Source organism: Bombus bifarius, unplaced genomic scaffold, assembly GCF_011952205.1.
Source record: "Bombus bifarius isolate JDL3187 unplaced genomic scaffold, Bbif_JDL3187 scf7180000007973, whole genome shotgun sequence".
Taxonomy (NCBI): domain Eukaryota; kingdom Metazoa; phylum Arthropoda; class Insecta; order Hymenoptera; family Apidae; genus Bombus; species Bombus bifarius.
This window is the reverse complement of record NW_022884359.1, coordinates 974,972-1,000,480: the sequence shown is the minus strand read 5'-3', so window position 1 is coordinate 1,000,480 and position 25,509 is coordinate 974,972. Positions and strand designations below refer to the sequence as shown.

General features: G+C 32.6%; 4 protein-coding genes and 2 long non-coding RNA genes across 10 annotated transcripts; 3 read left to right on the top strand and 3 right to left on the bottom strand.

Moving 5' to 3' along the window:
- Positions 1-204: 204 nt before the first annotated feature.
- On the top strand, positions 205-1,978 carry LOC117215565 (39S ribosomal protein L39, mitochondrial). 2 transcript variants are annotated; one of them, XM_033461924.1, is made up of 3 exons: positions 205-353; positions 634-784; positions 907-1,978. In XM_033461924.1, exons 2-3 carry the CDS (start codon positions 774-776, stop codon positions 1,880-1,882), a joined length of 987 nt encoding a protein of 328 aa, XP_033317815.1. In that variant the 5' UTR covers positions 205-353; positions 634-773; the 3' UTR covers positions 1,883-1,978. The 2 variants fall into 2 exon arrangements, with proteins under 2 accessions (XP_033317815.1, XP_033317808.1); XM_033461917.1 differs by lacking the exon at positions 205-353 and adding an exon at positions 398-426.
- Positions 1,979-2,112: 134 nt separating this feature from the next.
- LOC117215542 lies at positions 2,113-5,768 on the bottom strand. The gene is made up of 4 exons (XM_033461892.1): positions 5,230-5,768; positions 4,471-4,890; positions 3,673-3,973; positions 2,113-3,231 (listed from the first exon to the last, which is right to left on the bottom strand). Exons 1-4 carry the CDS (start codon positions 5,430-5,432, stop codon positions 2,809-2,811), a joined length of 1,347 nt encoding a protein of 448 aa, XP_033317783.1. The 5' UTR covers positions 5,433-5,768; the 3' UTR covers positions 2,113-2,808.
- Positions 5,769-5,824: 56 nt separating this feature from the next.
- Positions 5,825-10,133, bottom strand: LOC117215549 (zinc finger protein 431-like). 4 transcript variants are annotated; one of them, XM_033461895.1, is made up of 4 exons: positions 9,975-10,132; positions 9,187-9,372; positions 7,631-8,199; positions 5,825-7,108 (listed from the first exon to the last, which is right to left on the bottom strand). In XM_033461895.1, the coding sequence occupies exons 3-4, from the start codon at positions 8,165-8,167 to the stop codon at positions 6,506-6,508; spliced, it is 1,140 nt and encodes a 379-aa protein (XP_033317786.1). In that variant the 5' UTR covers positions 8,168-8,199; positions 9,187-9,372; positions 9,975-10,132; the 3' UTR covers positions 5,825-6,505. The 4 variants fall into 4 exon arrangements, with proteins under 4 accessions (XP_033317786.1, XP_033317794.1, XP_033317806.1 ...); XM_033461903.1 differs by having other exon boundaries at positions 9,199-9,372; XM_033461915.1 differs by lacking the exon at positions 9,187-9,372 and having other exon boundaries at positions 9,975-10,133.
- Positions 8,534-9,501, top strand: LOC117215612. Its single transcript, XR_004489154.1, has 2 exons — positions 8,534-9,042; positions 9,152-9,501. It is a non-coding gene; the product is annotated as an uncharacterized LOC117215612 (long non-coding RNA).
- A 4,369-nt stretch (positions 10,134-14,502) lies between the features above and the next one.
- Positions 14,503-17,433, bottom strand: LOC117216760 (chymotrypsin-like elastase family member 2A). The gene is made up of 5 exons (XM_033463758.1): positions 17,114-17,433; positions 16,289-16,553; positions 15,923-16,068; positions 15,538-15,809; positions 14,503-14,785 (listed from the first exon to the last, which is right to left on the bottom strand). The coding sequence occupies exons 1-5, from the start codon at positions 17,202-17,204 to the stop codon at positions 14,603-14,605; spliced, it is 957 nt and encodes a 318-aa protein (XP_033319649.1). The 5' UTR covers positions 17,205-17,433; the 3' UTR covers positions 14,503-14,602.
- Positions 16,859-17,467, top strand: LOC117216761. The gene is made up of 3 exons (XR_004489421.1): positions 16,859-16,908; positions 17,116-17,209; positions 17,425-17,467. It is a non-coding gene; the product is annotated as an uncharacterized LOC117216761 (long non-coding RNA).
- Positions 17,468-25,509: the final 8,042 nt, after the last annotated feature.

Sequence of the window (25,509 nt, the reverse complement as noted above, 5' to 3'; positions counted from 1 at the left end):
TAAATAAAAAAAAAAAATAAAAAAAACTCTGTATAGATATTAGAACAACTATCTATGTATAATGATCAATTGCTTAATTACTATAGATAGTTGTATTTATTTTGCATAGTGGTTTCCCATATGACAGGAACGATAATTAATACTTAATTTATAATTTAAAAATATATTTTACATACATACAGATTGTACTATGGTAGTGTTGGAATTCACATGTAATCACATGTGTATACTCCTTGTGCGTCGCGACGATGAAGTATGGGTCGTTTTTGCAAATCTTTTCTTAAAGTAGTTGATTATTAATAAATTATAAAGAAATTATTACAGATTTTATGTAACTTTATATAATTGTTTATGTGAGTGATGATTTTAATATATGTTAAATATTATTAACAAAATATTTAATATACATAAATAACTTGTGAAAAGGTAACTGAACAGAAAGAAGTGTTTTATTTACAGCTACATTCGATAAATTAGGATAATTTACACAAAAGGGCATGAAATTATTCTCTGCTCTATGTTAATTATTTTTTGTGTGTACGAATAAATCTCAAAATTGTTTTGGTAAACAAATATATAAGATAATTAGGTTATAAAATATATAATCTCTCTTTACTATTTCTGTATTTTCAGTCATGAATGATTGATTCATTGTTTAAATGATTAACTATTAAAACGAATAAAATAAAGTCACGACCTTAATAATATATGTGGCACCGTCTTGAGAAGAATAAACTAGTTGTGTGAAATTTTTATCGCATATATATTTCAACATGTTTCAACGGTATGCACGTAACCTATTTTAGCCGGTATTATTGAAAAATGTTGGTTTTCATGGATTAATGTAATTACGATTTTCTTTTGCCATTATAATTTTTAATATAATTTCTTTTATGTGTATTTCAGTTATAAAAATCTATGCTTAACATCAAACATACAATCAAGATATAAAAGTATACTATCAAAAGCTGAAGCAAAAGAGAGAAGAAATTTGTTATTTGAAGAGGAGAAGAAAAGACAAAGAAGCACTGTGGGACGAATTGAAAAGATAGAAGTTAAATATATATCTCCTATAGAAGACATAACACTTATTATGAACAAAAGTATATCAACCCCCACAGATTGTGCAAAACATATCTCTGAAGGTGTATCTAAAGTGTCTGCTCTCGCTATGGTTGATGGGTTACCGTGGGATATGAACAGACCTTTATTACAAAATTGTGAATTAAAGCTTTTAAATTTGCTTAGCCCAGAAAACAAAATAGTAAACGCAGCCTTTTGGCGAACTTGTTCTTTTATTTTGGGTGCTGTTATAGATATGGCCTTTAAACCAGAGATAACAGTTCACTTACACAGCTTCCCAATACCAGTCATAAAATCAGGTAGTTTTATATATGATGTGCATGCTAATTTGGTTGATTGGAAGCCTACAAATGAAGAAATGCGTGCATTATCTGCTCAATATATAAAGCTGATAAACAAGGAATTGCCTATAGATAGGATAGAGATTTCAGAAAGTTTAGCACTTGACATGTTCCAAGATAACCCTATTAAAATGTCACAAATACCAGAAATTGCAAACAGTAACAATAATAAAATTACTTTGTATAGAATCGGTGATCATATAGATATTAGTAAAGGACCTATGATAGGAAACAGTTCATTGATAGGACGTTGTACAATTGCTGCTGTCCACCAAGTTTCAGATCAGGAAAATCTGTATAGATTTCAAGGTGTAGCACTTCCTAAAGGAATTCTTTTAAACCAATATGCGTATGGCATGTTGCAGAATCGCGCTAAAAAACTAAACACTACAACATGGTCGTTCTTATCGGAGGAAAATAACGAGGAGGCGGATACCGAAATGGTTCATAGGAACTAACCTTCTTAGTACACCAAATATATAGTGTAAATAAAAATGCATACTTTTGGTACGAATCTTCGTAATTACAATAAAACACATTTATACAAATATTAATCATTCACATATATGTAAAGTACTTTATTATACCTCTTATCAATACCTACTATTAAATGTTGTAGTTGTATATATATACGAGTATATAGCTAGTGCGTTAAAAATTAGTATAAGACGTATAATTGTATAGTATTAATGTATATATATGTATATATATACACGTTTGTGTGTGTATACACTTGTACGTGTTTATGCGTATGTATGTTTACAGTACTTCATAGTACTAATAATACTTTAATGTACAAATTGTGATAATTCACCAATTTTAACATACCCTTGGTAGAAGAAGTGTACATACATAAGTAGTGAGGTCATAAAAATAGTCAAGCTTGAACATACATTAATTTTGAATATCAAAATAGAAATTTCTAAGGAATAAAAAGTCTAAGAGAGTTAATAGAATAGTATAATATAAATAGTTAATATAAGGGAATTAATAGAATAATAGAAAATCTAAAGGGGGGGATATGAAACTTAAATTAGCAACATAAGCTTATTAGGAGTATAAAATATCAAATTAGACATATGTAGCTTTTTCTTTACAGCTATAAGTTAATGTTGACTAATATAATTATTATTATGAAGTAGAAATAATTACGGATCATTAATACAATGTAATTTTAATGCAAGGTTGTAGACAAAAATTTTAAATCAATCTATAAGTAATGTTTGTAATCTGAAATTTGGGAATTTCTATTTTAAGACTTTCTCAGACTAATTATGTATCTACATTCAGCCTAAACGTATACAGTCCTATATATCTTCTATTAGATCAATCGATATGCTTATTTAATTAGTGACCTCAACTTATGTTTTAATTTATGATTTCACTATACATCTTCCACCATAAGTACACGTCGTGGACTATGCAATTCCCACACAAAATTACCAGGTAATCTATTAGCTATCGATGCTGGACACGTGACGTTCATTTGCAAGTAAAGTTGCTGATTCCTGCACACTTTCATCTCGTAAGTTTCGAACTCGTCCGATCTTAATATCGATCTAACAGCAAGTGGAGCCAGGTCTGACGTGCATTTCAGTTCGACTTCGATTATTAAATCGAAAGACGGTGGCCTCTGGACTTGTTGTTCCGTTTCAACTGTCAAATTCGTCGTGCTTACTGTCTGCATGAATTTGCTCTCATAAGCGTATTTGTTCATATTTCCATAGTAAAAGAAACGTCCACCATATTCTCCGTATCCTGAGTAAGTGGAAGCTGGCGGAGGTCTCAACGGGAGTGTCAAAGGAATCTATAAAGAAAGAAACATGGTTAGAGTTATTTATTGATAGTTACAATGTGAATAGTATAATCAATAATGAATATTAGTAATCTATACGTTACTACTTGATACTACAAATTTGGTATTGACCGGTAAAAGGAGTGCCATTTTTCAATACGAAAGACAAACCTTATTTTATTGATGGAAAATAGGTAAAAATTATTCAATATTTACCAAGAATTTATCTTATCTTATTTACATTCGAATTTTTGGAAAACTTTTTTTCATAACAATAAAGTGAATACTCCAATAATTCGTAAAAACTACTTCAATTTATTGCTAAGAAAGATAATTTTTTAAGAGATTGACCATGAATCTATCAATATAATGTTATAATGTACAAATATTGTTGCTGAAGGAAATTGTTTGTATATATATTGTTTTATTTTTTTTTGTATATGTAAACGTCACCTGTAAGAGTAATTCGTGTTCGTAATGTGAGTTCTCGAAGAGGTGTTCGTTCACACTGCCTACTAGACGTCGTAATCGAAGATACATGAAACGTTGTTCGTCTCTCCAAGAATTCTCTTCAGCCTTTTTGGAAACATCTAGACTGGTGAACCAAGCGCGTTTCATTGTGTATTTCAATTTCATGCTGACAATTCTCCCGGTATCTCGTTTGTTACTCAATACTTTGAAAAAGAGTACTTGTCGACCTTCTACGAGACAGTCCAGAACGTCTACGATCTTGCATCCGGAAATCAGGGCCGATCTACTAATATTATTTTATCACGTGACATTTTAACACGTAAATATATATTTATTCTAAAAGATAATATACATTAAAAAAATTGTTATATTTAAAAAAAATCTAGACATATATTAAAAGAAATAGAGAGAAGCTTTCACTGAAATTAATAACAAAGATGACAAATTTTTCAAGAAATCACTCGTATAGTTATAGATGATAAAGGTCAAATTTTAGTTAAATTTTTCTTAACTTTCCCTACAAATTTTTTCCATAACTTAATATATTACAAATGGACTGCCGAATTTAACGCATTTACGGGTGAATTTAAAGTTGCAAATATATACAGAATGCATGTAATATGCAAAAATATATAAAATGTCTAGAGTACAGTACTCTCTATGATATTTAGTATTAATACTAGATTCAATTTTCCTAATTATCTTCATAAAAATATTGCACAAATATCCTCAGTCTAATCGTCATCTTTATAATAGGTACTCTTTTACAAAGTGATTCACCTGTTCACCCTGCGTTCAGAGACTTTTTCAAAGAAGTTCATGAACCGTTTGCAGATGGCTATAAAAGAAGAGATAGTCGATTCTGCTGTACGAGGACCGATGATGGACGAATGATACTTTGAAATTTGACTAAGTAGCTCGTTCAGGTTGTCGAGCAGACTACCAGCGTAGAAACAAAGCCTTGGAAATTTTTGTTGCTTCGTTGGAGGATGTGTATACCTCCAAGTGACTGCTCGTAGCATTTTGTACTGTGCTTTAATCAGCTCTAGAGCGTCTAAAGCTTTGCTACAGGCAAATAATTCGGCGTCCGTTTTTGTAGTTTTCATGACGTTCTCGTTGCGCTTTATTATACCATCCACCTTCGCGCAAGCCATCAGAAAGGCGCCATTTAAAACTGCTGCTGCAACCGTTGAGCAGTGTCTAATACAGACAAAAGTGAGTTTGAGTTATTTTGTTTTAATAAAATAATGGATACAATCATCTTTTTTCTTTTGAGAATTTTAGAAGTTAGATTTTTTATTCTTCACGTTCATATCTCCTTAGATATCTCCTCTTTTTTTGGAATATTTTATTCATAAAGAGTATGGAATATACAAAAGGTGAGAGTCGTAATTATTATTTTTAACATTATATGTTATTAATCTTAAAAACATGAGATGACATATTTTATAAAAATTTTTCTTCTGGATAATGATGCAGATAATAAAAATCTAAAATTAAAGGAGACATCGATACAAACAGTGGTATTTAAAAAATTACCTAGAAACTAAACGAACGGAAGTAGCAACATCATGAAGAGGCAGTAACCGAAGAATCATCTCCAAAACTTCCGGCGGAAGCGTGTCTAATGCATAGCCATGACAACTTTGTTCTGCTAACGGGGATATTTCTGATTCTTTCCGCGATCCCTGATATTGATCGCATCTTATAATTGGTATTTTCGGTCGCTTGTTCGCGTTCATTTAAAATTAGAACATTAAAAAAGAATATAGAGTTAAAACAAATTTTCCCTTTGATGTCGATGCTACTTTGCGCTTCTTTGTGTTCCTTCTTTTTTCTTTTACGTCGTCAGTGATCTGTTAAACAGTTAATTATATATTTTCTCGTTGCAACATTACTCTTTTTCGTTAATTAAATGTTGCCTCTGGGTAAAAATTTTATAAAACTAGGAATGTCGGACAAAACAAAACAAACGATACGTGGCTATCGTTTGTAATCGAGTTCTTCTTTCGATAATTGTATTACAATTTTCTACACAGGGTGTTTCAATCTTCGTATCCTCTAACATAGATTCCGCTTGTACAATGAAGAGGATAGCTTGGTAGTTGTGCTTATTGAAAACAACAGATGTTTTTTTTGCGATCAGTTTATTAGATTATGTACAAGTTGTACGTCATTTTAAAGTCGAGATTGTCTTTGGTTTGTGTGTCGTTCCGATAAATGAAAATTGAAAATAATATACAGATCTGTCGATCATTGGACACCGACATATAGGATAGGAACTTAAAATTACTTAAATTATATGTAATCAATTATGTACTTTATAATTAAGCATAGCAATTTTTTTTCGAGTATACAATAGTTGCAATTGTAGTTGCAGTTGTCACATTGATTGTAGGTTTTCAATCTAAAGATGCCTTAAAATCTTATCTCACAATGGGCATCACTTCAAAATAATTTAACAATCTCCTTATTATAAACAAACAGCGTCAGTTCTTCATCGGTTTCGCCACTAGAAACTTTCGTAAGACTTAATTTAATTTTTCAAACCCTGTTTTCATTATTAATCCTCCAGTTCATTCCATTCCATCCCGTTAATAAAATCTGGAATCTTCTAATTTGTCTTATAGCCAAACCTCATATCAGCAAGATTTTCAAGCCAAATTAAACAAAATTCCTTAAGATCCTCTATTTAAGATTTAAAATTAGAAAAATTAAAAAGTCGGCTTAAAAATTAGAAAATTACAAAACTAAAAATTATACATTTATTTATAACCATCTTCCATTATTTCAGGGCAGAACTACATTGGGGATCTTAGACAGAGAAATTAACAGGCATCAGGAGTGTGAACTTGGCCTGATCCACCGGTAATTCATCGGATGCACACGGACTGATGCTGTCCAAAAGCGTTTGAATCGCGTTCTGGTTAGTGGGGTGCTTCCTCTTAGTATGTTCCCTCCTGTGCTTCAATTCTTTAAACGTTTTCCCGCATTGTTCGCAGACATAAGGTCGTGCTGCTTCGTGAGATCTCATGTGACCTTCGTAGTGACTCTTTCTGACAAATTTCTTGCCACACTGACCGCAGTCGAATTGAAAACGGCCTTCGTGAGCCGCCACGTGGGAGCTCAATGTCCATTTGGTCTTGAAAGTCTTGGAACAGTAGTCACATCTTATCTTGGATGCTGTATTCGAATTATTTTTCACTGGTTGCGCAATTCTTCGAGGATTCTTATTCAGAAGCAACATCTCTTCAAGCAAGAAGTCGTCTTCTTTTTCTGGTTGTTGTCCCCTTTCACTCTTTTCTAACACTGTTTGAGCTTCCAACATGTTTGCTGTGTGTTGCTTCATATGCTCTTGTAATTCCTCCTCATCCCGGGAACATGTTCCACACAGAGCACACACATTCTTACCCAGAACCTGTTAGATATTGATGATATAAATGTCAAAGATGGATCTGGTGTTATATACATACATATATTAAAAGATAAGGTTGTCTAGGTAATGAGCTAATTGATCTATTAGTCGATAAAGCTAGATGGATAAGCAGTATTAGGGAAGTAGACAAATATGAACTAGACTTGTTCTGAGATCTGGAAGCTATTTGGTTCCGTTGGGATATTGCTAATTGTATTATGCAAAGGAATCTAAGTGATTACTAAAAACTGTTGTATTCATTATTTTTCTTGAAAGTATTTCTAAACGAGAACTCTTCCATAAACCTGTATGTTGGCATCTACCTTGTCAGAATAGCAAATGACGTTATCCAAAGGGAGAGTCTGATTAATTTGTAGAAATTGTCATTTATTATTATTTCATTATTATTAGGAATATTCGTAATTACAAAATTAGGAATGAACCTGTATGCTGCAGCCTATTTCGTTGGAGTAACAAATTTAAGAAGAAGAGAATCTAATTAATTATTAGAAATTACTAACATACCTTTTCATGGGAGCTCATGTGAGCTCTGAGCTTAATCTCACTAGTGTACTTCTTCTTGCAATGCAAACAAGAATAAGATTTACTCTCGCGTGATTCATCATTCCAAACCATATGTTGTCTATCAATTATTCCATTTGCTATATTCTCGTTACTTTCCTTCCCATTTTGTTTGCCGACCATAGTGTAATTTTCATAATCGTGCAGCTTTTCTTTTCTCATTTCGTGACGAGCAATGTGTCGTTTCAGGTCGTGTGCCCTCGAGAAGGCTCTCCCATACCTGGTGCAGCCAGGATAAGGACATCCTTTGGTTTTATCGTTTCTTAGCCGAGAGTGAACATTATTGGACGACTGTTTGCCATCCTTGGTGTAATCTTTGCAAGATTTTTCAATTTTCTGACTGGTAACTGTGGCCAACTGAGCTGATAATGGAATTACAATAGAGATGGTTTCATTGGTTCCTGGATTCACTATGGGACCAACATGTATGGCTGGAGGCGTCGCCAGGGATATACCATTTTCATTATTTTTACTCATCATGATCCTCAGTAAAATTTCCCAGTTCTTGAATACTAAGAAAGACAAGAGAAAAAAAAGGGAACATTAATAGCTTGTTTTGTGTCATAGGAATTTCAATTGTAGGTCATTGGAGAAAACATGATAACATGGGATTGATCGATAGCTTAATAAATTTGGAAGTACTTCCTTATAAAAAATAGCAGATGCGATATATTATGTTCTTCTCTTGTAATCTTTAATTATTACGAGAATCGTTTTTTGAGAGAGGAATGAAATGGAGTGAATGGAGAATTTAATCCTATGTTCATATTCAGTATTCAACGAATCAATATCGTAAAAACCTAGTCCTATGGAAACTCGAGAAAGCGTGAAACCGATAGTAAAAGACAAGTACTTGTGTTCTTCTGTTTTTAATTTGTATATGCAACTCAATGTAATTTAGATGTAGTATTTATATCATCGAATCATGCATGTACAGGGAGTTCCAATAATGATTACATTTTAACATCTTCGCTATAAAATAAGGAGCAAAAAGAAGAAAAATATTCTGATATTTTACAATGCAGATGACTTCTTGAACAACTTTAGAAAATTTATATCTATAGAGATCGTTTATAGCTTCCATAAACAGGTAAATGAAGCCTTGTGAAAAAGTATTCTAAATTCCCAGTAAATAATTTTGTTTTAGAATTTTCAGTTTATCAAGAAATTTTGACGTATGGCCATAAACTAATTTTATTAAATAACTAAATAATTTTGCTTGAATCTTTCCAAGCTTGCCAAGAAATTTTGACGAATAGCCATAATTATTGAACCACCCTGTAGATGCATTATTCGCCATGGAAAGGTCTACTTCTCCAAATGAACTTTCCCTCGAACAATAGTATCGAACAAAGGTAGCATAACAAAATCAGTAGCCATCTTGAATCGAGCAAATTCACCCTCTGTATTCCGAATGAAAGAAATTCGCAGTTACAAGTGACATTACATTCATTTGCATTTCAGGGGACTACGAAACAGTTCTGGAAACGGGTTTTTACTTGGTTTGCAACCTTGCTCCGCTTTGATTCTTCGATCGCCTCCCTCTTTTATTCGACACGTCAGAGGCTGCCTCAATGATTCATCCACCTCACGCCTCTTCTACCCTCCCCTTGGAAAGGGCGAGTCGACACGCGACATCACGTATCATTTCCTTATCCACAAGTATTCAACGATAATTTCATTCACTGTTAAATAATTTTTATTATTTATACATGTACCTATATGTAGAAGTTCATATACAGTGGTTGTAAGAAGTATTTATACGTCATTAATATATATTATAGTATATAATAAATAAATACTATTATACTATATATTATAATATTTATTATGGTATTAAATATTTAGTATTTATCGCAGCATTCACATGCTAATTAATTAGGCCCAAGTACGTTAAATCTCGTACTATTCAGTATTCTTTTCACATGACTATAAAAATTTGATACCATGAAAACGAAACGCATAGAATGTGGTAAAAAGACGCTTCGTTAGAAAATAAGGGTATGTTCAAATAATTTTTGCAGCCACTATATATATTCATGTATATATCTATTTCACGTTATCACATATTTTTGTGTACGACGAATAAGCCGCGCAATTAATGATTCTTTCCTTTCCAGACTTTCTCGAGCAATTCGTTTTCTTAACAAGCACCCCACCCGGGTTTGCACCGGGTAAAAACGAACGACAATTTTTCGCGGATCGAAAGGAATTCTGACGAGAGACGAGGTTTCTCCCTTTCTCTCCTTATCCACCTCTCTTCACTACCACGAGAGCCTCTCTATACCTTGTGTACAACTCACACGATCTTTGTGAACACGCGCGCGGTCGTGTGTTGCCGTGCGTTACAACGTGGATGACTCCTCCACGGCGTGGATGAAACGACTCACTCGACTTGCTCACTTTCCTCGCCGCGATGAAAGTGTGCTACTACTGATCAGGAACGCGCACTCTCCCTGTTCGTTTCACGGACGCGGTACCTCGCGCATGTCAACGTCTGTCTTGTTGATATATTATAGCTCGATGAGAGTATTGTCGTGATGTTATGCTGTTCTGTAGATTTTCTTCCTTTTTTTCTTTTTCGTTCTGTTTTATTGGTAATTTCTTGTTAATATTTGTTTTAGGGAAAAGGGGTGAATGATTAGGGAGGAAGAGGGTTTCAGTTTCATTAGATTTAAATTAAGTTAAATGTAAATTAGATTTAATTTAGATTGGAATTGTTTTGTAGACAGATAGGGGACTTTCGTATATTTATGGGAAATTTGTAGATGCTGGAATATACAGAATGTACATAATGTACAAAAATCCACATGTTGGACGAAAGTATTGTCATAACGTTACGCTGCAAGTTCTATAGATCTTCTTTCTTTTTTAGTTGTTTCTTTATTGGCGATTTGCCGTTAACTTTTATTTTAGGAAGGAATAGCGTCTGAATCAGATTTGAATTAAATTAAGTTAGGTATAAATTTGGTTTAATTTAGATTTCAATTGAATTATAACTAGATTGTGGATACCTTGGCATTTATGGAAAATTTGAGGATGTTAGAAAATACGGAATATATTGATACATACATAACAGGCAAAAATGTTTTGAGGAGGGTGGCTGAATGACTGAAAGAGAAGCTAATTTTTTAAAAGGATGCATTAGTCTTTATTCCGAATACCATGATTTTTATTGATTCTTTATACTCTATCTTTTTATATAGTCATAATTAAAAATTTTATACGAATGTAAATTCATTTTTAATTATGAATTTATAGAGATAAATTTTACATCTATGAATACAACTTCTAGAAGAACTCTTAGATTTGCAAAATCCATCGAGTCATATAATACAATGGAAACGTTACTAAACTGCTTCATATCAAATGACACACCTTCTCAACTTCCCCTGAGATCACATATACCGAGCTTAATCAGCTAATGGCGCGGTTGAAAATAATTACTCTCGAATGGGTAATTTGGATCAAAAAATGATATTACATTACGTATGTGAAACGACTCGTCATCTTTAAACATTTTTAAAAGTCAAAAATATTATAAAGGGGAAAAATCAGCTTTATTATGTTCGTAATAGTAACGTGTGCAAATGATATACCTACATTAACGAGAAAATTTCATGAAATGAAATGTACGATTTAATTAAACGCCCGTTAAACACGGACACGTGCACTGACAACAACATCTGCGCTATCACATTATATTAGGCACCTAATGTAATTATGTAGTAGCTACTAATCAACGCAAGTGTGACGGACACGAAAGGTCTAATCTATTAGGTAAACTGAATTTCATCCACGCTTAGTGATCATTGCATTCTTCTTACTTTTTTAAACATATTTTATCATAACTTTACTTTAAAGATCTGTTGTTCTAATCACTGGATATTAATACAGGGTGATCTAGAGTTTAATAGCCGAATTTTACATAGGTCATTTAAAGTTCCATTGACATGTTATAATAAAAGTACGAAATACACAGAGAATGCGATTTTTGCCATCAATTTTACGTGATTGCTTATAACAAAATTTGACTGTTAAATACCGGAATATACTGTATATTTTCTTATATTTTGCAATATGCATTTTTGCATATGCATATGTTGCATATGTTATATGCATTTTTAAATGAATGCATTTCACATTAATGCGCGAAGAGTTGCAGTCTAGTAATTTTATTTTGTAGTAAGTTAGAAGATAGCACATGCATAGAATAATAGTGTTTACAGAACTTGTTCTAAATTATTTATTGTTGCTGATGGAGAAGTTTGTTTCTTGTAGTTTCCTTCAATCTGGAGTATGGCGAGGCTTTTATACTTGATGCTAAAATGCTCATATACGTCTAAGTAGATTTATTGAATATGGAAATTTTTATATTGACAAGATCTCTTTTTCAATCTGTTAAGCATATCCTTTAAATAGAAACTTTCACAATCGTCGAATTTGAAATAAAAAATGAATAAATTTCTATCGAGTCGATTTCAGTTCTTGCAAATGTAAATATAATATGAGTAATTTTTAAATAATCTGATTGACGAACTAACTCATGTTTCTTGGTTGGTAACTCGTGATTTTGTACAGGATATTTTGTAGCATATTAGTACTGTTCTTCCTTTCTAAAGATCATCTGATTTACCATAGATCTACTGTAATAAAAATTATTATTCTTGCGCGGAAAATATTTTGAATTATATTTAGTAACATATTTCGATAAACGTGATAGGGTGAGATAGTATAAAATATAGGTACATATAGGATAATATATGTATACATATATGCATAAAATGCATACAGTGCGAGGTGGTTGTAACGTGTAGGCTTATTTAATAAAATAACGAGTGGATGAATTTGTAATAGTCAGATATATTAAAATAAGTACAACTACTAGTACAAAGTAACCGTCTGTCGTCCAGTGCTGCTATACCAATCGAAGAAATGATAATAATACTATTGTCGTAGGTAGCACGTTCATACATCTATATTAACGGATGTTACCACGAAAAGTGAAGTTAAGTTAAAAAGTTAAGTTGTAACCTAAAACAACGTTGATATTCAAAGGTACAATAATATGGGTCCCTCCTTTGAAACTTTTTCTACGGCTATGTGCCACTACAAGTATAATATAGATAATATAGATAATACAATATCAGAGATATAATATGTATAGATAGCATGCATGCAGAATACTATAGATAACATACAAAACAGAATATTATAAATAATATAGATAATGGAGCATAGCATAAATAGAACAGATGTAGAAACTATAAAATTGTTAAATCCTCAATGTTTCAGGGTTTAACGTTTTAACATTTTAGCATTAATAGATTTAACATTGAGAAATATTGTGTCGTTGACTTGTCATTACAATCCATTTATTTGTAAAACGTTACATAGCATTGCACGTTTTTATTGTCAAGCATTTTTTATTTAAATAATATTCTTCGAAAACCGAAAAATTATAATATACAAGCCATACGTATGGCTCCAAATAAATCGATAAACACTCGACACTAGAACACACAGTGCATAATAACGACAGAAACATAGTGGATAGACGGTGTAAACGAAACTTGATCAGAGCATGCTTTGGTATGCTAAGTGGTACGTATTAAGCTAATTAATGGATGCATCTCGGCATAATTTGTGTGTTCAGAGTCTCTTAGTTACCACGGTGTACGCGGTTCCTGTGACTGATCGATACTTCTAATTTCATCGGTTGAAGAGGGGCAGAGAGGAAATGGGTGGAAAGGGAGAGGAGAGACTAGGAGGTGGAGATGCAATCGCTTTGGTTGTCATACGCACAATCACGAGGTTGCGTAACATTGAATCTACGATGTTCGAAAAGAGTGAAGCAACTTCGGATTTTCTCCCCTTATGAGAGTCATATAAATGCAGATGTGGTCGTATTTCCGGTATAGAAACATCGGTATCATTTCGAAGTATACATACAGCAGCTCACAAAAGTATCCGAACACTTGCAGAAACCTTTTAGCAAAATATAGAGGGTGTCTCGGTAATAATGGTACAATTGACAAGGAACCGACCCTCAATTTGTTTTTAAATTAATAACAATCAACTGTTTTATTAAAAATTGTACTTCGCCCCATAAAATATTCAACACTAACATGTTGCATATACACGATCTAACATACAGGGCATATGTGTAATCTGTAAAATCTGTACATATCTGTAAAAATATAAATTAAAGATTATTTATATTTTCTGTCATATATGAAATTATTGCGCAAAGTGAAAATGGTCGTTGCACGAGAATCAGATAATTGATCGTTGCATATAGATATTTATTCCTTGCCGATTGTACCATAACTACTAGGCTCATTGCATCGCTAAGGAGATTTCAAAGAGTTTCACACAACACACGTCATACATTTATACTTATATAGAATATATCATAAAATAATAAAAAAATAGATAATACGTTATAATATACTTGTAAAAGTTTTCTACAAATGCTAAAATACTTTCATGAGCCACTGTATATTATAATGTACGTTGGCGGGCATAGGAAGATACCTTAGCCCCTGGCGAATGGCTTTTCTTTGGAACTTACCAGCGCAGTGGGTGCGCTTTCATTTCCATAACACGTGAATGTATATGTATATGCTTGGTCTTATTTCCTATTGAAATCGAGGTTTTATGGTTTTCAGATGCAGCGTGTTCTATTCGTATATAGATTTTGCGATTGTTTCCAAATTATGGTAAATTTGTGTGGATAAGATACGTACAATAAGTAAAGCAATACATTGTACCTTTTTTTTTTATTAAAAATTATTTATACTAAAAGCTACACAGGAGAGCGTATATGCATATGTACAATGGTCTACTCGAATAATATTTACATAAATATTATCTACATTTCAAGGTACACGTGAATTAATATACTGATCAAAATTATAAAAATTGCGTATCATCGTCATTGTTCATAGTATTTCTTATCCATTTTACGTAATACTGTATCCTAGTATACACATCAGGATATCCTGGTCTAGCACATCCTGATCCAAAAGAAGTGACGCCTGCCAATTGCCATACTCCGTCTGCGCGACGGCATTGTAATGGTCCTCCAGAATCACCCTAAGAGATGTTACTATTTTATCATTTAAAACATTACTTATAAATGTATATATGTATATTTATATTGCTAAAAACATTTACGACACTAATTACTGAAAATATTGTTAAAATATTCGAATCAAATTTTAATAATCTTGAAACGTAGAAATGTGTACCACAATACTTTTATCTTGTAACTTAAAATATTGCTTAATATCATATATATATGTATATTCAAAAATTTTTAAAAAGATTTATAACTAATTGTCGAAAATATTTTTTAGGTGTGCGAATGTAATACCGAATATCCTTAAAAGGGAAAAATATTTACTATAAAGCATAGTAAATGCTTCAGAAGGCGTATTAAAATCGAATTATGATGAGTATGGAGAGATTTTAATGTTAATTTCACATTGGTATAAATAGCAATTTTATAAGTAAAGGAATTGACGTGATTCATCTGGATAGAGCGTCGTCATAGAAAGCCAGATTGCATTATCCAGAAAATGCAAGGATTCCAATCTACTTAAGTGTATTTTGATGATCGGTGGTGGATATCTTATGTAACGACGAAAGTAATAACTCTAAATTTCATGAAACGAAACGATGAAAATGTTTTAGAATTTGGATAAAAAGAATTGCTATTGAGATAATAAGATTAGAACAATGTTACTCGTATGCAGCATAATATGATATAATAATATCAAGCATTCCAGCTTACATTTTTACTCGGCAGGAATTTAGTTAATATAATATAGAAATTGATTATTTACCACGCAGCTTCCGGTCGAGCCATCAGTGTGACCAGCACAGAGATGACCGCTTCGAAGCGATACCGATTTCCCATAAGCTTTCATGCATTTTTCAAGATCTAGCAATGGCACTGAGGCTTCTAATAATGCAGTGGAAAGTGACTGAGAAGGTCCGTATCGACCCCAGCCAGAAGCGACGCATTGTCTATTCGCAAGCTCCTCTTCCGGCTCCGGTAAACATATCGTTCGTACTACTTTGGACAAAGGAGCTGGTCTAGCTAACTTCATCAGCGCTAAGAGAAAATTGAATATCCTAAATTTTAGTAATTTTAACACAAACTATCGTAGTTACCTAGCTTCTTATCAAGCCAACGATACCACTTTAGGGTTAAAATCGTTTATTTACCAATATCGTGTAAGTAATTGTTGAATCTCTCATGGAGGATCACTCGTTCAACAGGTAGTCTTGCCGAGCCTCGTCCACCGGAGTCTAATTCCCATTCCCCGACCACCGCCGTCCACAGTGCACCAATCGGTAAATTGAAAAGCTCGCTGTAAGTAAATATCCAGTCAGCTTATAAATCGATGGTGATCAAAATATGTATATTTATATTTAATTAATCTTTACACGTACGGATAAATTTCATTGGCTAACAATATTGTATATTTGTCTAATAATTTAATAAATCTTTTTTTTTTAGACACTCTATATAGTGATAAGCTGGAAGCTCGTCGCTAAGTTCGTATAGATTCAATGAAAAGTGAAACCCACTTATGAATGCAATGAGCAGCTGTGACGACCCAAGTGGGTTCAATGAGAACGCCGCCGCACCAGTGACCGATAAATCCCAATTTTGGGTGGAGAAGCTGTAGAGACACCTGCCAGGGCCAAGAGCCTCGTTTACTCGGTTTCCCGTTAAATATTCGACCCGTTGTACTCCCGACGTTCTTTTGCTTGTCCACAGTAGAAGAAGTGACGTTTTTCACCGACAGAATCGCACGTGGCTGCCTATGCGATGCTGAAGGACATCCGCAAGCTGTTATTCAAAAACTCAAGTTTCCCACCTCGTTGACTTTCACTGGTAGTCAACTAATATCAATTAAATACGTAATATATTCAATGGTTTGACGAAACGGTTATTTGTAGACTGCAAATTTTTACGAATCCACGCGAAATTTAAAGATTTAAAAGTATACAAAATGCATGTAATAGTTCTATGATATATGTATAACAGTCCCCCTATAAATTCTATTTCTAATTCTAATTCAGTTTAGTTACAGAAATAAGACCTAGATGGAGATCTGTGTCACTCACTAAATATTATTAGTGCTTTTATTTTAGCATATTAAATGCATCCTGCAGACTTTTCCATTTCTCCATTTCTCATAAAGGTACAAACAATCTATTTATTATATGAATAGAAATTGCATTGAAATGTTTAATGGCTATCAAACTTGAAAAATAAAAATGATCTTCCTTAAAAAGTTAAAAGACATACAATATTTTAAAAATATCTAAAAATACATTATAAACAATATTCAAAAAATACAGGATAAGTGTTATAGAAACGGTAGCTTAACATTATGTTATACTTACAGAAATGATCTTCCTGAACGATCCTCAGGATCGTGCAGTCGATCTCCGCAAGAATGAAAAGAAGTATCGCCAGCCCACCGCGAAGATTCATTTCCAGTAAGGGAAGCACACCATGTATACAACTATCTTCTTCAACCCCGTACACTTTATTGTCTCATACTCTTCATATTGAATTATAACCATATACACTTTGAACTTTACTATTTTATCGATAATGAATTTTCTTGATATACCTTTCAATGTTTTAAGTCTCACAATGTACACAAATCAATTTTTTTACTATCAATTAATTAATTTCTATCATCTTTCAGATAACATCACAATGATATTAAAAAGACACGCATAATCGAAGAAAATAAAGTAAACGAATAAAAGGTACTTTAACAAAGATATGCAGAAAAGTTTACAACTTTTAACAAAGACGATAGAGGCAAGTGACGAGAGTACGACTAGGTAATCCTTGTTGCGGATCGTTCACTAGAACGAGTAAATCCTTCGAAGGAACTTACTTAGAAGAAAGTGATCGTTGACGATTCCCATCGAAGAAGGGGAATATGCATACTTGCGATCACGACGAACCAGTGGAAACTGGCAGCTCTTAAACAGACGAATATCGCTCTCACTAACGAAAGTTACCTCTTTGCCATCACTGTCTTTCTTCCTCGCTCTTTTCATACCAATTAGAAACGTTCATTTTTCTTAGATACGATTATGAATCACGTGTCTTCGCAAACGCGTGCAGTAAGATCCTTCTATCAATGAATCCTTTTTTTATTATTGGCTATTTAACTCCCAATTAACTCGCATGTTACACACTTCCTTTAGAATAGAATCAAATCTTCTTCGTTGATTTTCAGATAGGAATTTTAAAGACTATTTCTTTGAGAAAGAAAAATCTTCATGGGAAAAAGAAAGTTGATCACTACGTTGAGTTTAAAGAGACTTAAGATATTGTTTCAGCTCTGCTAATGAGATAGTGAATGTAATTCATACTTAATTTTATGTAGATTATATTTCATCCAATGTTGGATTAGATCTAATTATTCAAATTTAATGTTAATTCGGTGTTTAATTTAGTACTTAATTTTGGTTCATCTCAATTGAGCTAAATCTAATAAACTTGGCACAGATATAATTTAATGTTTAAGAGGAGCTAAGAACTGAAGATTGTAATTAAAAAATGTGTTCTTTGAATTTGTCTAATTTGAATCCAACTTAGTGTCTAAAAGGACTTGAGGATAAAATTGTAGGATTTAAAAAATGTATACGTCATTCAATCTTCAAACTATCAAATTTAGAAATGGAGATATTTTCATGGTGATGTCTAGATCTAGAAACCCAATTCGCCTACTAAATACATCCTGCGTTACAGATCTTCCTTTCAGTCTGTAACGTATAATCCGTTATGAATCATTTAGTTGTAGTTTCTCGTAATTACGCATTATCGAGGCATCGGAGGAACGATCGCTTTTTTGCTTCACGTCGAATTACCCGATGCAGTAGCGTGTTTACCAACAAACCTGTTAATCATTACTCTCGAGAAACGGATTCTCGCTGAGAAACATAAACGCACGTATAGCTTGTCATTTCACTACAACGAGAATGTCAGTGATGCAGAGCAGTGAACCTAGAGGACGATTCAAAAATTCAGTCACAAAATTCTTGGAAAAGGATCATTATATTACATTGATTATCAAATTAATTCATAGAAGCAGACGAGCAATACTTACAATACTCGATTTTGAAATTAATTCTTTCGTAAAAGGCAAAAATAATAAAAACTTGAAGATGACATTAGTATCTTTGGAATTTACTTTGTTAACATATAATTAAATAATATAAGTATCATAAATAAAAAGATTTATCGAATATCGTTCCATGAGAAAAGGAAGAATGTTCGAATTTGAAAACTGGAAGACATGTTTTGAAAGGACCTGTATAACTTTTGCATAAAAACGTGTTAATTATAAATTGAGGATATTGAGAACTAAAAATAATAGTTTGTTTCCTTTTTTGAAGCAGCTTGTAGAGTTCCTGTTATCGAGGCCATTTCCATGAGGCAAGGAAAGTGAGGAGGAATGCAATGTGACGTCGAGATAAGTAACGAGTTGAGCGTGTTTAATTACTCTCTCTGTTCACGAGAACATTTTTAGCATTGCTAATTCGTTCGAAGAGAACTTTATAGCGTTATAAATTATGAAACTCGATCGAAATTACAAAAATTCCACGACGTAAATTATATAGTTGAAACAAGGCAGGAAGCGTGTAAACGAGATTTCCTTTTTTCTCCCTTTATAGTTCAGAAGAAAGCGATGTAAAGTAAAATTGTTTTCTACGAATCTTCCGTCGTTATTTGAATTTTCTATGGTTCAATTTTGTCACTATTTCAGCTAACATCGAATAATTTCGTATTATTTCCACTAGAAACGGTCCAAGTGTAATACTTGTATAGAATCAGCTCTAATTGTGAAAGCGAAGACAGTAAAGTCGATGAAAGCGATCCTTTTGTTTTTCCAAAGCGATTTAACATGACCGTAATTCCGTGTGTTTCACGTTCAATTGAAAATTCCTACATGCAGAAAATGAAAATATTCCGTTTCGACTATACATTGCTTACAGGATGTACAAAATGTTCATATTTCCCCCTTGTAATAATTTTTTCCATCCAATTGTAAAAAAGTGCATCTAATATTTATGAAAAAACGATACACATTTTCACTCATTAATTACAATAGAGAAAGTTGTAAAAAAACTGCTTTCTGATATCCTTAAAGAACATAGTGCATGCACCATTTACTACACCTGCATACTTAGGTAGTTTTCAAATCTTATGGAATTATTTATCATAATTGAAATTTAAAAACTGAGATATAAAACTGAGATATCTTTTGATACAAATTCATATAAATTTTTTATTGTCATATCATTAATAATAATATGTAAGGTACATATAATATATATTATAATTTATTATAATTTGTAATAAATTATAATAAAATATGTAAAAGGTTATATGTAGACCGGAAGTGTTATATTGCCCGGATATAAAAATGCAATATGGCGGCTGAGGAAAGGTGGGCACATGCCACAAAGCAAGAAAACACATCGAGATCAGTTATATATATTTTAATCAATTTGTTTTTATACCGGACTACAAGGGTATATATATTTGTTTATTTGTGTACTTTTTTTTATTATTACAGTCGATTGCTTTCTCTTAACCATTCCAATCAATACAGATTGAGATTCGAATTTACAGCAATATATCGCGAGTAAGCAAATTAGCCTAATTTGATACGGCGTTTCCTTTTAGATTAACCAGACTCGAGAATCGTTATAATATACATGTACAATAATAAGCGTGCTGAATGTGTAAAAAGACGGAATAGATTGAATCCATTTAGGAGATAAAAATTGCTACAAAGTATCTTATAAACTGTAATTGACAATACAATGATATATAGTCAATTAGAACATTTTTTGGTAAGCAATACAAAAATTTTATTCATTAATGTTGAACGATTGCAAATACACAATTATATATTTCGAAAGAAAGAAATTACAATACCCAAAGGTCAATTGTCTCATTATCTTAATTAAAAACAGTTTCAACGTTGAAAATGTTTAAAAAAATATCCCAAAAGACATAGATGTCTTTTATAAAAATTTAATGTAATACAAATAAACAAAAAAAAAAGAAGAAATTCAATCTCTTCTTGAATCTAACAATATTTATGTTAAAAAATATTAGATTGTTCCTTACCGAACAAAATTTTGAAATGTCCACTGCAATCATTCAGCATTTCTGTGATCAAAAGATCGAGCAAAAAAAGATCAATGTACGCGTGTTCAGCTGTGTCGTGGAACAACGAACAGTTCAAGACCTCTTCTGTTAATTACATTGCATCAGTATATGTATACAATTGATTGTGTAGGTGAACAAAGGAGTGTATTTACAATATCGGTACAGACAATATATACAGGTCGAAAAGTGTAACAGACAGTTTCTCGTGTTTGTGATTTTAATCCTTGTCGAATACGATTACTCTTGACGACTAGTGATTGTAACAGCATTACAGGAAAACGATCGCGTTAAAGTGCGTCTCCACCAGCGTTCGCGAACAATATGGGACTCTTTGCATATCAAGAGAAAATACAAACTCGAACTTGAAGTCGAAAAATGTGGAAATAGAAATCCTGTGTTCGCGGTGAGAAGTTGAAAGTGACATCCACACCGGCTAACATCTCACGAATATCGTTCCCAGATATTTCATAACCATTACGCAATCTTCTTGTAAACACTTCGTTGTCCTAGTTCTTAACTGTCCTAACCCCATTTTTCTAAAGAACGTAATTAGCTAATGCACATATGTCTCATCGGTATAAAGAATACAAATTCATGAGAATATGATGAAAATTCTACTTAGCAAATAACAAATATTCAGTTCTCTTAAATTCTAACTCTATACGATTATATAAAACTACATGAAATATAAAGTCTAAATAAAACTTTTAGCTGTAAATAAGAACTAGAGCAACGACTTAACAAATTCACGCCTTATTCATAACATTTGTCTAATTAAAATAAGATCAAATATGATATAGTTTGAATCATTTATAATTTTGTAATTACAAGTGATTAACAGTGTCGTGTAGTGTTCGCCGGTGAGTATCCGTCTTTATGAACATTGACCGAATTAAAAAGATAACTTCAAAGGGACGACATATCGCAAGCAGACGCAAGAAGTTTGAAGGTTTCTTTTTGTTTTTTATTTTTTTGATTCAGATCAATGAAGATGAGCAAAATCTTCAAATTTGTAACGCGACGTTTCCCTTCACAGGTGATTGTTTTTTATTGTCTGATTATTGTTTCGCTTCACACAACATTCTAATAATCCATTCATTTGCCTCTCTCAAGGATTAAAAACACAAAATGATACAGTTCTCGATTGAACATAAAACGCAGTAGGGCATTTCCGATCGTCTGTCTCTGTGTGGTATTTTATTTTGCGTGTTCATTACCTTTAATCGTCTTTGTCTGTACATATTTATACGAAATCGTTATCATTAATATCGTACAAAGGTAACGAAGCGGAGGAACATTGTTGAACGATATATCAACTATCCTAAAAATATTATATTCTTTACATCAAACGTTTTTCCATTTTTCAAATCTCATTTTCGAGTTTTGTGTTCGTGCACGAAACATGTTAATCCTTTTATAGGCGGTGAGACTTATTCTTCTTTTTAATGAAATAGACACACTACTCAAAACAATTACGTAAGGTTAGAACTATGTAAATAAGGAAATTATTGCATTCAAATTTCATAAAGGTACATATAATGCATCCAAGAAAAAATAAGTATATATTGATTACATACATATAGTTATATCTTTTATATTTTACAATAAATGTGTATGTATATATATTCTTTCGTTGATTAATAATATACTACATATATTCTACTTATTGATCACTTTCTCGATAGGATATTTTGACTAATATTTTGATTTTTTTGCTTATATGGGTTAACCAGTTAAAGAGATTTTGAGCATGCGTATGTTTCAACGACATAATGAGTTTATTGAATGATTTGTAATTGTTTCGAGTAGTGCACAAAAGAATAATATATACTGTGACAATGAAATATCACGCATTTACTTACGAACATGATATAATGTGCTTTCTGCGTTAATCACGTAATTTTGACGGACATGTGTGAGCAATTTGTATTTTCATAACATGAAATAAAAATACAAAAGCAGCTTTATTAAAATTTTCATCAAACTACAAATCGAATTTAGGATGTTAAAGGAAATGAAACAAATAAGATTAAAATAATTTCCATGCTTCCATGTATTCTTTATTTTATCTCTAGCATGAAAGGAAAAAAATTGATTTAAAGCACAAGTCAACTTGCACATGTCCTACGTATGATGCATAAGATATGTTGAGCAAACTTGATTTTGTACCATATGAACTTACAGGTAAAACCTAATGGATATCACAATCTAAAGCACGGCGATTTAGATGCTGGATAAATTATTAATTAAAGGAAATATAGCGAGGTGTCCAAAATTTATTCGATAACGGTGCGTAAGGAAAAGCCATTCAACTTTTACTTTTTTCACACTCGTCACAAACTTACATTTACTTTCGTTAATTTTGTACTATTCAAAATTACAACTCATTTCAGGTCTTCCATTAACGCGTTAAACGCGTCATTTTTGTCATTTTGTTCCTGGGAACCGACACTAAACTTTTTATTTGTACACGGACTGCCACGGACGCGTTTTTTGTATTAACACACAGCACCGCTTAAAGGCGAGAATTCCTTTGTGCGTCCAATGTACGTACATGTCCTGTGTCAAAAGCAGTCTTAAACCCAAGTCACACAAGCAACGCTATCTCGCTGCGATATCGCAGCCGGCATCCGTCGGGCACGTTTGTACCTTTACAATGAAAAAGTATGCTTTTGTTTTCGCAGTATCTGATTTATCATGTGATTCGAATTTGACTGCTCTTGGCGCAGATGCGCGCATTAAGCACACCTAGAACATCCCGCCTTAAATGGGGAGCAAAACAAAATGAACTTCGTGTTTAAGATATTTAGATAATGACTGTATAAATTATGCAGTTTAGAAACTTTAAACTGCATAATTAACAAAGCACCAACCTAACCTCACTTTATTTCTTCCGCTATTCGATTCATTGATCGTATCGATTTCTTATTGATAAAATCTTAAAAGCTGTCGAGAAACAATTTGATAGCAGAACTAATGTTAGCTTGAAATAGTCTACTACGGAAGATAGAATGGAAGGGAAGAGATGTCTTCGAAAGCATTTTTTGAGCGATTCGGTATTTATCGAATGATTATACCTGTAACGAAGCTTCTTATGGAAATACTATACAATACGTTTATCGACGATAAATCGCAAGCGTGTTCGTTGCTTAATTCCAATTACGTAAGGCTCGATTTACACGATAGCACCTTCTCGTTTTATTTCACAAATCTTTCCTTTTCGCGGATGTCACTTTGATTCTTTGGGCAATGTCGAAAAACTCAATTGGTTAATTCTTGTCTGAATCAATAATTTAACATATACAACAATAATAATACTATCAATAACGAAAAATGTTATTATTATGCGGAAATAGATAGTTTTTATGGAGGTTAATCTTTTAATTCTAAGGTTAAGCTCCATCGTTCTACCAGTATAATAAAAGTAACATGAATTCGAGGTATAAATAGATACATATCTATTACTTTTAATTAAAATTAGTTAGTGTGATCGTATCGTTAAATTCGATTTTTCAATCAAAGATCATATTTTTCCAAAAAATACCTCAAATTTAACAATACATCTAACATTTCTGAATACAGACATTGCATCGCTACTTATGTCGGATTTGTATTAACAATTCATCGCACGCTCGTCTATTTACTGATTCTAGAATAAAATAAGTAAACATACTATTTCCTTGTGATACAGTCTTAAATTTGCCTCGTACTCTCGCTCTGTTCTCATCTTAAAATGTTTACGAACTATACACAATTTTTATACAATTAGGCATATTCGTTTGTTTATCGTTTATGTCTTTTTTTTTGTTACTTTTACGTTAGATGATAAATATCAAACGAATTTTCGCTTATCATCTGCATACCGTACATACTAACACGGATTGGCTTTCGTTCTTAGGAACGTAATTATCCGCGTGATATGGTTCGCTTTGTTTATTCATATTACTTTTTTTTTACTTTTGTTGTTTCTTTTTCTTGGTTTTAAATGGTCCGTAAATTTTGTGTTCGACGCAGCAGGTAGTGCGTGATAAGGCCCTAAATGTACATTCAAAAAATTCATAAAAACTTTTCGGCAGTAATGATGATAGACACGTGCGAATCATTTCATAACATCTCGCGTTTATAGTACATTTATCATACGCAGCTATGCGAAAATTGTGAACGTATATAGATCAGTACGAGCCGCATAACATTCCATTTAGGCAGACGAGCGATTTGCGATAGCGTAACCGCCGTGGTAATTTCCTACTACGTTTATGCGTCCGATTTTTGCGTTAATTTGCCGCCACGTTTTGCGTCCCCGTGTAAACTACTTCATATAAATCTATGCTATTCTAAAACGCAGCAACAGAGTGTCGCGCCGCTGACGTTCTCGCAAACCGTTCATCTATACCGAACCTTAGAGTTTCCTCTTCTGCAGTGAAAATAATTTATATGTAAAATATTTTCATATAGCGTAAAATAATTAACACATTATCATCGGTTCACGCTTCTTTAATACGCCGAGCAAGAATCTATATGCGGCACGAAGTGCGACGCTTCTAGAAATTCGTAAACAATTAAAAGTCAATAGATTAGTCAAAGATACTAA

Excerpts from the sequence above, each read along its gene's own strand:
- LOC117215549 (XM_033461915.1), bottom strand. The coding sequence starts at position 8,167 with ATGATGAGTAAAAATAATGAAAATGGTATATCCCTGGCGACGCCTCCA. Across the intron at positions 7,109-7,630 it reads ACATGAGCTCCCATGAAAAG|GTTCTGGGTAAGAATGTGTG; the intron begins GTATGTTAGTAA and ends AATATCTAACAG.
- LOC117215542 (XM_033461892.1), bottom strand. The coding sequence starts at position 5,432 with ATGAACGCGAACAAGCGACCGAAAATACCAATTATAAGATGCGATCAA. Across the intron at positions 4,891-5,229 it reads TCCGTTCGTTTAGTTTCTAG|ACACTGCTCAACGGTTGCAG; the intron begins GTAATTTTTTAA and ends TGTCTGTATTAG. Across the intron at positions 3,232-3,672 it reads AACACGAATTACTCTTACAG|ATTCCTTTGACACTCCCGTT; the intron begins GTGACGTTTACA and ends CTTTCTTTATAG.
- LOC117216760 (XM_033463758.1), bottom strand. The coding sequence starts at position 17,204 with ATGAATCTTCGCGGTGGGCTGGCGATACTTCTTTTCATTCTTGCGGAG. Across the intron at positions 15,810-15,922 it reads CAATTACTTACACGATATTG|CGCTGATGAAGTTAGCTAGA; the intron begins GTAAATAAACGA and ends ATTTTCTCTTAG. Across the intron at positions 14,786-15,537 it reads GCTCGACCGGAAGCTGCGTG|GGTGATTCTGGAGGACCATT; the intron begins GTAAATAATCAA and ends AACATCTCTTAG.